Genomic DNA, 12,019 nt, shown 5'->3' on the forward strand with positions numbered 1-12,019 from the left:
AAACAGGGTTAAGTGACTTACCCAGGGTCACACAGAAAGGAAGCCTAAAAAGCCAGAACTGAAAACTAGTCTAGGAAATACAGGAACCCCTCCGGTACTTGTATTTTAAACCCAATATATAAATATGGTAGGAAATTTGTCTTTGTTTAAAGAAAGATAGACATTAACCATAACCAGTGAGAGAGGGAAGAAATGGGGTGGGGGTGGGGGATGGAACAGAAATCATACCCCCAAGCTATCTGCCTAGCACCTCCCCCTACTCTCTAAGGCCCAGCTCTAGGAAGCTAAGGAAGCTACAAACAACTAATTAAACCAATTAAGACTATCATTATTCATCTCTTTCTCTTCTTTTTCAAAAGAGTTCAGATCAAAATGCTCCAGAGACAAAGGGAACATGCTGCCCTCTCAACTTCACCTTGGAATCCCTATGGGGAAATCAGGAATCCTTATTTTCTTAAAGCTGTACAAGCACCACCAACTACAGATCCTGGAGTCGTTTCCCGATTCCTCCTCACCCCCAGCGGCTAAGTGCCCAGGAGGGCACTCTCCCAAATTTACTGTATATTCATTTTGTGTACATATTCATGTATAAGCTATTTCCCCAAATAGAATATAAACTTCTTGAGAGCAGGGGCTATCTCATTTCTTTCTACCTGTATCCCTAGTACCTAATATCAGTGTAATATAATATCTAAATTATTAAATCTAATTTTGTTAATCTAATATCAATTAATAAATGACAATGGATTGACTGACAAGTCTCTGTCTTGCTATGGTTCCTTTATATTTAATATTCTGGAGACTAAAGCAGAAGTACATAAAATAACTTTTTGGTAACTGAATGAAAGCATTCGGGTGTAGTTTCAGCTTCTGCAGGATCACAGAAAACATCTTAAGAACCACTCCACTAGCATACAGGACACGAATGATGTGTACCTCACCCTGTGATTTCTTATGAATAAAGATTACAAGTACAGGTTACATAAGGAGTGAAGGTTTCAGGTTTTTAAACTGAATATTACTTAGGGTGGCAGAAGCAGTGAGCAAGGTTTTTCAGTAGGCAGGAGAGAGGTTGATGGAGACAAAGAAAGGCACCAAGAAGCAAGATGGGGTCGGGTGGGGGAGGACAGGGAAGTCTTGGGAAAGAGGAAAAAGAAAAAGGATTTGTTTGAAGGGAGATAGTATTCTTTACATTTTCGAGGGAAAGGAGGAGATAAAAGATATTCTTTAGACACAGAGCTCACCTCTCCTCCTTTGACACATGAGAATACAGGGAGGAAAAGTGATTCTGTCCAAGGTCAAAAAGCTGGTAAACAAAATGCTAGGCCCAAGTTTCAAACCCAAGTCCCCAGACACCACAGTCAGTGTTCTTTTCACTATACTATGAAGGAAGAGGAAGACTTCTCAAAGAATTGATGAGGAAGAGAAGGGGTAGGTAGGAAGACATATTATGTCACTGCAGACAGTGTTCAATAGCTTCCTGTTATATTTTTGTTCAGTTTTACTCAGTATTTAAATGGACAGACTTTTAAATTAAATTTGTTACCCTTAAATAAAAAAGCCTACAGAATCTACTCCCTTCTGTCTACCATCTGAAAGTTCCCCACTGGACTCCAGTGAGCAATAAACTTCTACCAAATGCCATTAAACTCACAGGTTCCTAGGCAGGGGTGGGGGAGGTGGAAGGAGAGGTAAATCCTTTCCCAAGATAATTAATTTTGTAAGATTTTCAACCTATAGCTAAAAGGATTAATTGCAAAAAATGCTGACAAGACTCAATTCTTGATGAGTGAAACCTACCAACACTAATTATTCTCTCTACAAGTCCAGTACCCAGTGGTGTTACTTATCTCCTCGTTTCCTGGAATTCCTGCCTGTAGAAACAAGTCATTCCAAGCAAAAATGATTGGCTCATGGCTGGGACTGCCGATTTTTCTAGCTCTGCCTGGCACATTCTATCAGAGCTCAGCAGCGCAAACCTCACAGTGGAAAGCCCTTTTGCCCATGCAGTAACATAAGTAAGGATACACCACCTCCTGGCATTAACTCCTTGAAGACCAGGCAAAAACATGAAGTTCCATCAAATGCAAGCTTAGACCAGCCGGACTCGGAAAAGAATAAGTACCTGAGATTGACCGCTCAGTTCTTACCCACATCCTCCAGCTGCCCAGGAGTCCTGAGAGTCACAAGATCTCCAGACTTGGTTTGAAAGCAGAAGGTGACTGTATCCAACTGTCCTTTAGTCTGTGCCTGGTTGCTAGCAGACAGCCTCTGTAAATATACTCTAAAGTTTCTTGAATCAAAAATGATGCAATCCCTGGGAGGTTGCCATCATCAGCACTACTGAGATAGTGACTGCTCTGAAGCAGAGAGACAAGGCACCTATTTTAAAGGTCTTTGACATCACTTGGTCTCAATTCTTCACAGGGAAAGCATATTTCTATAGTGCCTTAAAAATTTAGTCTTTTCTTTAAAAGAACCTGATGATCTGGTAGCACAAATATGGTTACCCTCTACTTCATTTTTACAGAGGGAGAAACTGAGGATTAGAGACTAGAGAAACATAACTCCTATATATATGAAACAAGTCAGGCATTTAGACCTTCAAGTTCAGAGATTTTCCCACTACATGCCAGAGACATGGTGCATGGACCTGACTTGGGAAGACCAGAGTTTAAATTCTGCCTCAGACACTTAACTAGCTTCTGGATCCTGGGAAACCTTTCTTAGCTTTTATTTCCTCATCTGAAAAATGAACAGGATAATAACCTTAGGATCTACCCCACAGGGTTGCTTGTGAAGACTCAATTAATGCATGCAAAGTGCTTTGTAAAGCTTAAAGCACTATAGAAATATCGGTTATTTTTATTATCGACCACAATTAAAGAATTCTTTATAATCATTTCTCCTAAAATAAACAGTTTTTAAAGAGGGATGGAAAAGAATCACTTCATAGTGTAAAGTAAAGCTTCAGGTCTTGACAACTGACCTATCTAGATCCATTAAAAGAAATACACTGGCTTATGCATATACATAATACTAATAAATCATGGCAGACTTCAGTACAAATGTAGAACTTGCTCCTGACTCATAACCCTACTTTCACTGTTAACAGTACCCCGATTGTCATGCTTGGATGGAACCAAGATCTTTCAAAAGGCATTGGGGATGGGTGGGAAGAAAGAAAGTTAATGTGAACTTCCAAAGCAAAAACAAAAACAAAACAAAACCTGTTAACTCATTCAATTTATTGGAGTCCTTTCAGGGGGAGGGAGTAGCTTGGGGCGAAGCTAATATAAAGATCAACACTCCCAATGTACAATGGCTCAAAAAACTCCTGGCTGCCATGGTTACTATTCCAGCCTGACTTACAGAGCTTGAAATAACACTTCTCAAGAACAGAAGGAAGGCTAGCTACAATGAGACTTCTCTCTGCTCACTCATTGTTTTGCCGGTAAACTGGATGCATCTGGCACATACAATTTGGATTCCATGAAATGCCACTAAATGAAAACTTGTAGAATGAATGGCACATGCTATTAATATATTAGGTATTACTGGAGAAGAGCCACCCTCTCCCTTCAAAAAACAAAACAAAACAAAACAAAACCCCAACAATCGAAAACCAGTTTAAAGTAAAAAGCTGTTGGGTTCTTTTTGTTTGTTTTGTTTTGTTTTTTGTTTGTTTGCTTTTTTAAAGATCTGTAAGGGCACAAACAGTAAAGTCATGAGATCTTTATTCACAAAAGTCAAAAACTGGAAATCTCAATAAAAACAGTGATGAATTATTACCTGAGGGATTTTCATAGTAGAAAAAAACAAAGAATGGGTTAATTTTTTAAAAAGAGCTTCTCTAAATGAACAGCAATTACCAAAAGAGAGATGACTAATGACAACAGCAGGTGACATTTATTTTGCCTTTTTTAAGTTTCTGAATCTTCACTAACTCCCTACTGCCTCTAGGGAAAAAAAAATACAAACTTTTATCAACTCAGTATTTAAAGACTTTCACTTTCTGGCTCTGAGCCTACTTTCCAAACTTCTTTCTCATCACTCCCTTTTACACAGGATCAGATTTAGAATTGGAGGGAGACCTTAGAGAACAGCTAATCTACCTCCTTTTGACAAACCAGGAAACTAAAGCCTGGAGGGGGCTTGCCTGAGGCCACACAAGTAGCAGATAGCACATCGCAAATAATGGGGCTGGTATTGGAACCAAGGTTGTCTTCCTCCGACTTGAGGGCTCTCTCCATTGGGACATAATGCTTCTAGCCAAACTGCCCTACTTACTACTACTCCTTTAACCTGGAATGCCATCTCCTTCCTCTGTGCCTTCCTAAGAGCTGTTCTCCCATGCCTGGAATGTTCTCCTCTGTCTCTTAGAATCCTTCATTTCCTCCAAGGAAATCTACTTGGAAACTCTTGGGATTTCCGGACATTCTCCCTCCCCCCTCCCTGGGGCTGGGGGCAAGGTCCATAGATAGATTTCATGAGTGTCTCTCTGAAGTTTATGAAGAAAAATACGAAATTATTTCCATATAATTGGTTTTCTTATGTATTTTATACAACTAAGACATTATTTTGAGAATGGTCCATGCCATAAAAAAAGGTTAGAATCTCTATCCAACTCTGAGCCTTTTTAAATCTACACCCCCCTCCACAGTTGGTTTCCTTTCCTCAAATCATATTGTATTTATTTACTCCCTAAATGCTGTTTCTTCTTCTTCTCCTTCCCCTTTCCCCCAACAGAATATCTGCTCTTTAAGAAGGATGGATCTGTACTTACTTATGCGTGCCTTTGTATTCCCTAGTATTAGGGCATTAGCTATATAAGGCAGGACTTAATCAATGCCTGGAGAATTGAAATGAACTTCAGCAAGACAGCTTATGTTTGGAAAAGGCTGCGCAGTTACCACTGCTCCATTCTGATAAGAGATAAAAAGTGCAATGGTTCAAGCTGCTGGAAATTGATGCTTTCTCTGGTCATGATGGAAGATGGGACAGGGCATTGTGACAGCGTATTGGCTCTTGATGTGAAGAAGGTCAGGGAAAAGGCTCAGTCTCTTCCCCGAGTCTGGTCAGAATCAGAGCCCAGCACCAGAGGCAAAATCCACAGGGCCTCTGTAAGTGTTTTAACTTGCCCTGGCCATTCCTGTTTGATTCAGGGATGGCAGAAACTTTCCCCAGTTAATCTAAATTCTTGGGAATTACTCCTGCAATCAATGCTACTAGAGGAGGCTGAGGCTGGTGGGATCTCTTGAGCTCAGGAGTTCGGAGGGGCATATGTGCTAAGCTGATTGGGTGTCCAGTCCCAAGATCCCCCAGGCTGCCTAAAGATCCAGCCCAGGTTGGAAAGGGAATAGATCAAAGTGGGAAGAGCATGGGAGCAGCCACTGCACTTCCAACCTGGATGAAATATGGAGACCCAGTCCTCACCACCGAGGTGTCTTCACCCCTCCAAAAAACCCTACTTGCTTGGGAATTACTGGAAAGGATATCCCAAGTCCAATGGAATGCTTGTGGCCCTATGTGTCACTGCATAGAATGATCTAGATGTGAGAATGTAGCCTGAAATAAATCCTGGCTTTACTGACACGGATCACTGTGGCGCCTATGGGAGGGTGGGAGAGATGGGAGACAAGGGCATAGATTCAGTCAAGAGACTGCCCAGGATTCAGCCAACTGACTTCCATTACCCCCTTCCCTTCTCTCCTGTCACCATACCATACTATGGGTGGAAACCTCTGGAAGCCAAGAAGCAATATTTGTTAACAGTCAACTAGTCTGGACTTTCTGTAAAATTGATACACAGGAAGAAAACTTTTGTGATGCCTTGTTGCATGCATAAAAATACATGCAGATAAAGGTCAGTTAGATCTGAGGGCTGTGCATGAGCACATTTTAGCAAGCCCGCAATGCCCACACACTATGACTCACCCTGATCTACCCTGGATTCCCAGAACCGCTGACTCCATGGTTTGCTGACCCAGCTTTGGCATATCCATTCCAACTTCCCCCATGATGACGATAAAGTATCTACTGGCTTTGGACTCTGCTGATGTTCTGGCTTATCTAACTGGCATCTCCTTGTGAATGGCCTTTACTAGCCAAGCATTCTGAGTCTGAATCTTCTGCGGAACGAAGCTGACAAAACTTTGGAGGAACAGAATTATGAAGAATTTCCCTCTTCTTAAAAAATATATTCATAAGAAAGAGAAGGTAAATGACATGAGAATGAAGTGGCAGGGTCTCTGAAAAGCAACAGCCTTAGTTTAAATGGTGACAAGATTTCCTGACAACATGGAAAACTTTACTGCCTATGTTTCCTATAAAAGATCATATGGCTAGCCTCAGATTTAGGAAAATGTTGGTTGAAGTCCTGACTCTAAAACACTCCCAATGTGACCTAATTCAACTCACTTAACCTCAGACTGCCCAGGCAACTTCAAGATGACAAATTACACAACAGTTAATAATCTATATTAGTATTCCCTATATCAATGACATCTCAGGTTCCTGGTTCTGGACTAGAAAGAAAATGCTATTGGCTAAGTGCCATCATTCAATATTCATTCATTCATTTGATATATTTAATTGTCTAATATGTATTGCATTGTACTAGGTTCATGGCAGTGAACAGATATGAAAATAAGTGATACAGTCCCTGCTGTCACAATCTAGTTCAGGAGTTGTTGGAGATATAAATAACTGTAATCAAAACTAGTCTCTGGTACCTGCACCAAGATTCATTATAGCATGAAAAGTCAAGTTTTGACTGTCAAGTAGATTCTAGTGATGTGGGCCATTTTTGCTTTTCTTTCCATCAGACAATCCATCCCCAACTTTGTGCCCTTATATTTGCTGTTTCCCATTACCAGAACACTCTTCTTCCTCATCTCTACCTCTTGGCCGGTCTGGTTTCCTTCAAGAGTTGGCTCAAATCGCACCTTCTGCAGGAGACCTTTCCTGGTCTTTCTTAATGGTAGTGCCTTTCTTCTGAGGGGTGTGTGTGTGTGTGTGTGTGTGTGTGTGTGTGTGTGTGTGTGTACATACAAGGTACATTACCTTACATTAACAGTTGTTTTCCTATTGTCTCTCCCATTAAAAGTTGAATTCCTTGAAGACAGAGATCATGTTTTTGCCTTTCTTTGTATCCCTAGTGCTCATCATAGTTCTGGGCACACAGTAAAGGCTTAATAAATGCTTGTTGTTTTTGTTACCAAGCTGAAAAAGCTTCAAAATACGGGCCCTAGACAAGCACCAGCCTAGCTTAGTTCGGTAAACTCCAGTACCAAAGCTTAAATTGTAGGATGAATTTTTCAGTTATAGAAATTTGCAGAGACTCTCTAAGGCACAGAACAGATGTGACCTACTCACTGGAGGAAGAGCATACCCATACCAATAAAATCACTAGTTCTCTGAAATAATGAAACATTAAATGTATAAGACAAGCATTTTGTACTGTGAATTATCAGTTACATTAAAATGGAAGATGATATGAAGGAGGGAGAGCACCAAGAAGAGGCTGAAAGATTTATGGAAAAGAAATAGCATATCAGACACATGGAATAATGCCTACATCAGTAATATTTACCCAGGATCTAAAGAATAAGAAAGATAGGCTGTGGCTGCCACTGGGGCTACAGTAGCACCGCCATGGCCATGGCCATCCAATACCCCATGGCCATGGGCCTCAGCAAGGGCAACAAGCCAGGGAAGTATCTGCTATTATAATCTCCATTTTACATATAAAAAAGCTGAGGCAAACAGAGCTGAAGTAACTTGCTGAGCATTTGCCACTGCTGCATTCTGATAAGAGATAAATAGCGCAATGTTTCAAAGCTGCTGGAAACCGAGGCTCTCTCTGGCCACGATGAGATAGGATGGCGCATTGCATACGGCATGGCTCTTGACATGGAAGTCAGAGAAAAATGGCCGACCCTGTTGCTCCCACATTCTCCAACCACAGCTGAGACTTAGAAGTATCAATTATTGTATTAGCTAAGTTTTGCCATCACACCATAAAAATGTCATCGGTGGCATGTGTACACATCCTTTTCTTAATGGGGAGATAGGTGTCATAGACCTTATAGATAGTGTTCTTTCTACTTTTAAAAGGAGATCTAAAGAGATTTCAGAAACCTCTTTCCTGTCTGAGTAAGCTGACCGACCGACCAGAAGGAAGCTAACTGAATTTTTATACCATACTCCAACAAGACTGAAATTAAAACTCATCAGTAGAAAAGAGTGTTGAACCAAGCTTTTTACTGTTGCCCTGTGCTAACCTCTTAATTATGGCAGACATCCATCATTATTGCTTATAAAGCATTTGGGAGGTTTAGGGAGAGATTTTGTACTTGATAGTTTCATTTCACAGAAAGGGGGAAATGATAAAGCTTTAAAAAACCAAGACTACATTTCAATCACATAATTCCCTACAAGAAAAAAGAAAAGTAATCTATTTTTCTCCTAAGTCATATTATATTTCCACCCGAGGACAAAGAGAGTTGAAGACCACACACAGAGCTGGTTTAACCAGGATTTTTCAGTGATATATCTTGAATAGGCAAAGCTTTAGTAATACAAACCCTCCTATTGTCTATTAAGCCAATTTATCAAAACTCCAAGGGTGACTGCCCCATCAAACTAAACAAACCACAAGGGCACTCAACACTTTACGCTTAGCTTAGGGAATATTTAATGACAACGAGACCTTTTTTTGCATGTATTCCTGAAGTATAAGTGGACATAAATTAAATTCTAAGTCTAGTCAAAATCAAAATTAAGAGCCTGGTATTACATGGGAGAAAACTCAATTTCTTAATATTTGATCTACTCAGAGACCTTTCATGGTGTTTTTTTTAGAGTTTAAAAGAGTAAAGCCTTAGGATTTGTTCCCCTTGATCAATCAAAATTATCAACATTGGGCCTATGCATTGAAGAGATGAATTCACTTAGCAGATGTGCCAACGATGCTACACATGGGCTCTGTAAGCAGTTTTCTTACCCTTTGCCTATTGAAATTATGGAAATATTACATGCTTAGCTCACTTAGGAACTGCCAAGTTTCAAAGTGGTTGTTGTTGTGTATATTTTTCTTTCTGTTGGTAGCTCAAGTTTACACTGGTGTGTTCCACTCACCTTTAGATAGAGGATACAATTATACATACATACATACATACATATACATATATATATGTATATGTATGCCAATTTAAACATTTTAAAAACACAGAGAGGAGTACAAAAGGAAGTTCATAAGGAAGCAAAGACAAGCAGGACAGTTTTGAAAGTAACGTGTAGAATGTATTATATACTGTTTAAAAAAATAAGCAGTATGAAATGAAGATGTGATTTTCTATTCACCTTTTTTTGGGGGGGCGGGGTTGTAGTCTGTATAAATGGACATTCTCTCTCTGAGTGTCTAAGTTCAGAATTTAAAAAAAAAAAAGTAAAAGAAAGAAAATATAGGATTCACAGTGGGAAGAGACAGATTCACATACTAGTTTACTGGCACAATGACCCTGATCAAATCTCAACCTCTTAATGACTCAGTTTTCAGAAATAAGGGATTTGGATTAGATCCCTTTCAGCACTACATTCTATTAAAACTATGAAACTTACGGATATAAGGCAATCTCAAATATGGATTTTCCTAAATACCATAGCTGCTTGAAAACCATATGAAATAGTTACGTGAACAAAAGTTAGCAAAGACACCAACATAGTTGATGGCCTGTGAAAAGGTCAGGATTATGATGGATAATCTCATCTTTGCTTGAGGTCTCTGGTTTTTCTATTGACAAGAACCTTGTTTGCCATTTAATCATTTTCTTATGAGTTAAATTTCTTCAGATGCACTTCCATCTCTGCAGAAACACACAAGTCGAAAAATCTGTATGGATGAAAACATGTTTTAGTTTTCTAAATGTTGGTCAAGGAGAAGAGGGTGACTTGTCACTGTGTAAACCAAGCTGGGAGATGGAGATCCAGACAATTTGGCTGTTCCTCTGAACTCTGACCTTGAGCTAATATGGAAAAAAAATGGAAATTTGTCTAAAAAGGCATTGACAGAGTTCTATTCTTCAGTATATTTGCTTGGGGAAAGTTGTCATCAGTGTGTGTGACAGGACAGGCAGAAAAAGGGAGGGAGAATATTTTTCCTCAGTCCATCCCCAGGATAGTGGCATTTGTCTGTCTATTTTTTTCTCGTTGGTGTGCGGGTGTCTATTTTTAATCGTGCCTCCCACCTGGGACCATATTCACAATGGAAGGAAAGAAAGCAGGAAATTAGTTTTAAGTAGGGAAGGTATAGAAATATGAGTGAATGCATGAAAGATAGGAAAGAGGGTGGGAGGAGGAAGGAAATGCCAATTTTTTCCAAAAATTTTAGAAATTCTTCTGATTTCAAATGTAGCACTTTCTCAAGATTCTAACATCATTAGCAATACTGTATTGGAATTAATTAATTTTGGCTAGATGTTCCTTGGCCAATGGCTCAGATATAGCAACTTAAAAAAAATAAAACAACAAAGTGTATCTCTAATAAGACAATTTGCTAAGAAAAAGGAAGAATTCTGTCATCCAATTCAGGGTAGAGAAACTATTATCTCAGGAGACCAGATTCAAAGGCAGAAAGGTAAGTGATGAGAGAGAATATGGCTACTACATTTGGCGGATTACAAAATAAGTAGAACTTGATATCACAGGGCTACTTTCAAAAGCTGCAGAATAAATAGAGAACATCTGCTCATGTTCAGCGTAGGAATGAGGTCTGGGATCCTGCCAAGTGCATCCTTTCTGCAATGCAGTGGCCAAGACCTTGGCGTGACAGACGGAGCTTCTAATTCCCCTTCCTGCCGGGCTCTTCTTTAACATAAGAAGGAAACATTTCTTTTTTTGGAAGTACTTCTATCCAAATCATAAAGGAAATTAATAAGTGAATAAAAAGGGGGAGAGAGTCTTGCTTTATTTGGGTAATAATTTTCAAAAGATGATTAAAAGTGAGACGACAAAAGAAGCAGCAGGAGAAACTGCTGATAGTGGCAACTCAGAAAAGAAGACTAAGACAAAGGTTCGTGGGATAGAAATATGTGGTCCACCATGGTGGACCACACTATATGGTTCTCTCTTTAGTTCTTCTTAACACTGGATACACTTACTAGCTGTCTGATCCTGGGAAGTCCTTTAACCTGTTTGCTTCATTTTCCTCTTCTGCAACAGGAGGATAATAAGCTCACCTGCCTCCTAGGGCTGTTGTAAGGATCAAATGAGATAATATGTGTAAGGCACTTAGCATGGTGTCTGGCACATAGTAAGCAATACACACACACACATACACACACACACACACACACACTCTCTCTCTCTCTCATGTACATGTGTGTATATGTGTGTATATACACACACATATCTATGTTACTACTACTACTACACAGTAGAAGATGTGAAGTCCAGAAAACACCACAACTTTTATTGTAACATTGAGTTTCTTTAGCACCCACCCACCCACCCCAAAAAACCCGAAAACAAAAACCCTACCACCAAAACAGTAAGAAAATGATTCCTTAAAACTCAGAACATCAATAATTTTCATTTGTAATAAAAATGGAAAATGTTTAGAAATACTTTTTGCTATTGTTCACTTGTGTCCCACTCTTTGTGACCCCCATTTGGGATATCCTTGGCAGAGATACTGGAGTGGTTTTCTACTTCCTTCTCCACCTCATTTTACAAATGAGGAAACCGAGGCAAACAAAGTTGCCCATGGTCATACAAGCCACAAGGCCAGATTTGAATTCAGGAAGATGAGTGTTCCTGACTTCAGGTCTGGTGTTCTATCCACTGCACCACCTAACTACCTGTTTAGAAATAGAAGCAGTCGCCAAACTGAAAACATCCAAATGAAGAACAGACTTTTACTGACGACTTCTTGCTCCACTACTTACTCCCTACCTTGGCTAGTGTAATCGTTCTTTTTCTCCCCGCCGCCACTAAAACTAAGGACACACTACCCTCT

General features: G+C 39.7%; 1 protein-coding gene across 5 annotated transcripts in view; it reads right to left on the reverse strand.

Annotated features, from left to right (window-relative positions):
- GRB10 (growth factor receptor bound protein 10) overlaps positions 1 to 12,019 on the reverse strand; it is a 278,478-nt gene that overhangs the window by 60,437 nt on the left and 206,022 nt on the right. The window contains exon 1 of one of the 5 annotated variants that reach the window (XM_036737463.1): positions 2,151 to 2,246. The exons of the other annotated variants lie outside the window; for them this stretch is intronic. Within the exon in view, the coding sequence (XP_036593358.1) occupies positions 2,151 to 2,156 (6 nt within the window). The 5' untranslated portion in view covers positions 2,157 to 2,246. Of the gene's footprint in view, positions 1 to 2,150; positions 2,247 to 12,019 lie in introns of those variants that run through there. 5 annotated transcript variants of the gene reach the window in all.

Source organism: Trichosurus vulpecula, chromosome 9 (assembly GCF_011100635.1).
Source record: "Trichosurus vulpecula isolate mTriVul1 chromosome 9, mTriVul1.pri, whole genome shotgun sequence".
NCBI lineage: Eukaryota > Metazoa > Chordata > Mammalia > Diprotodontia > Phalangeridae > Trichosurus > Trichosurus vulpecula.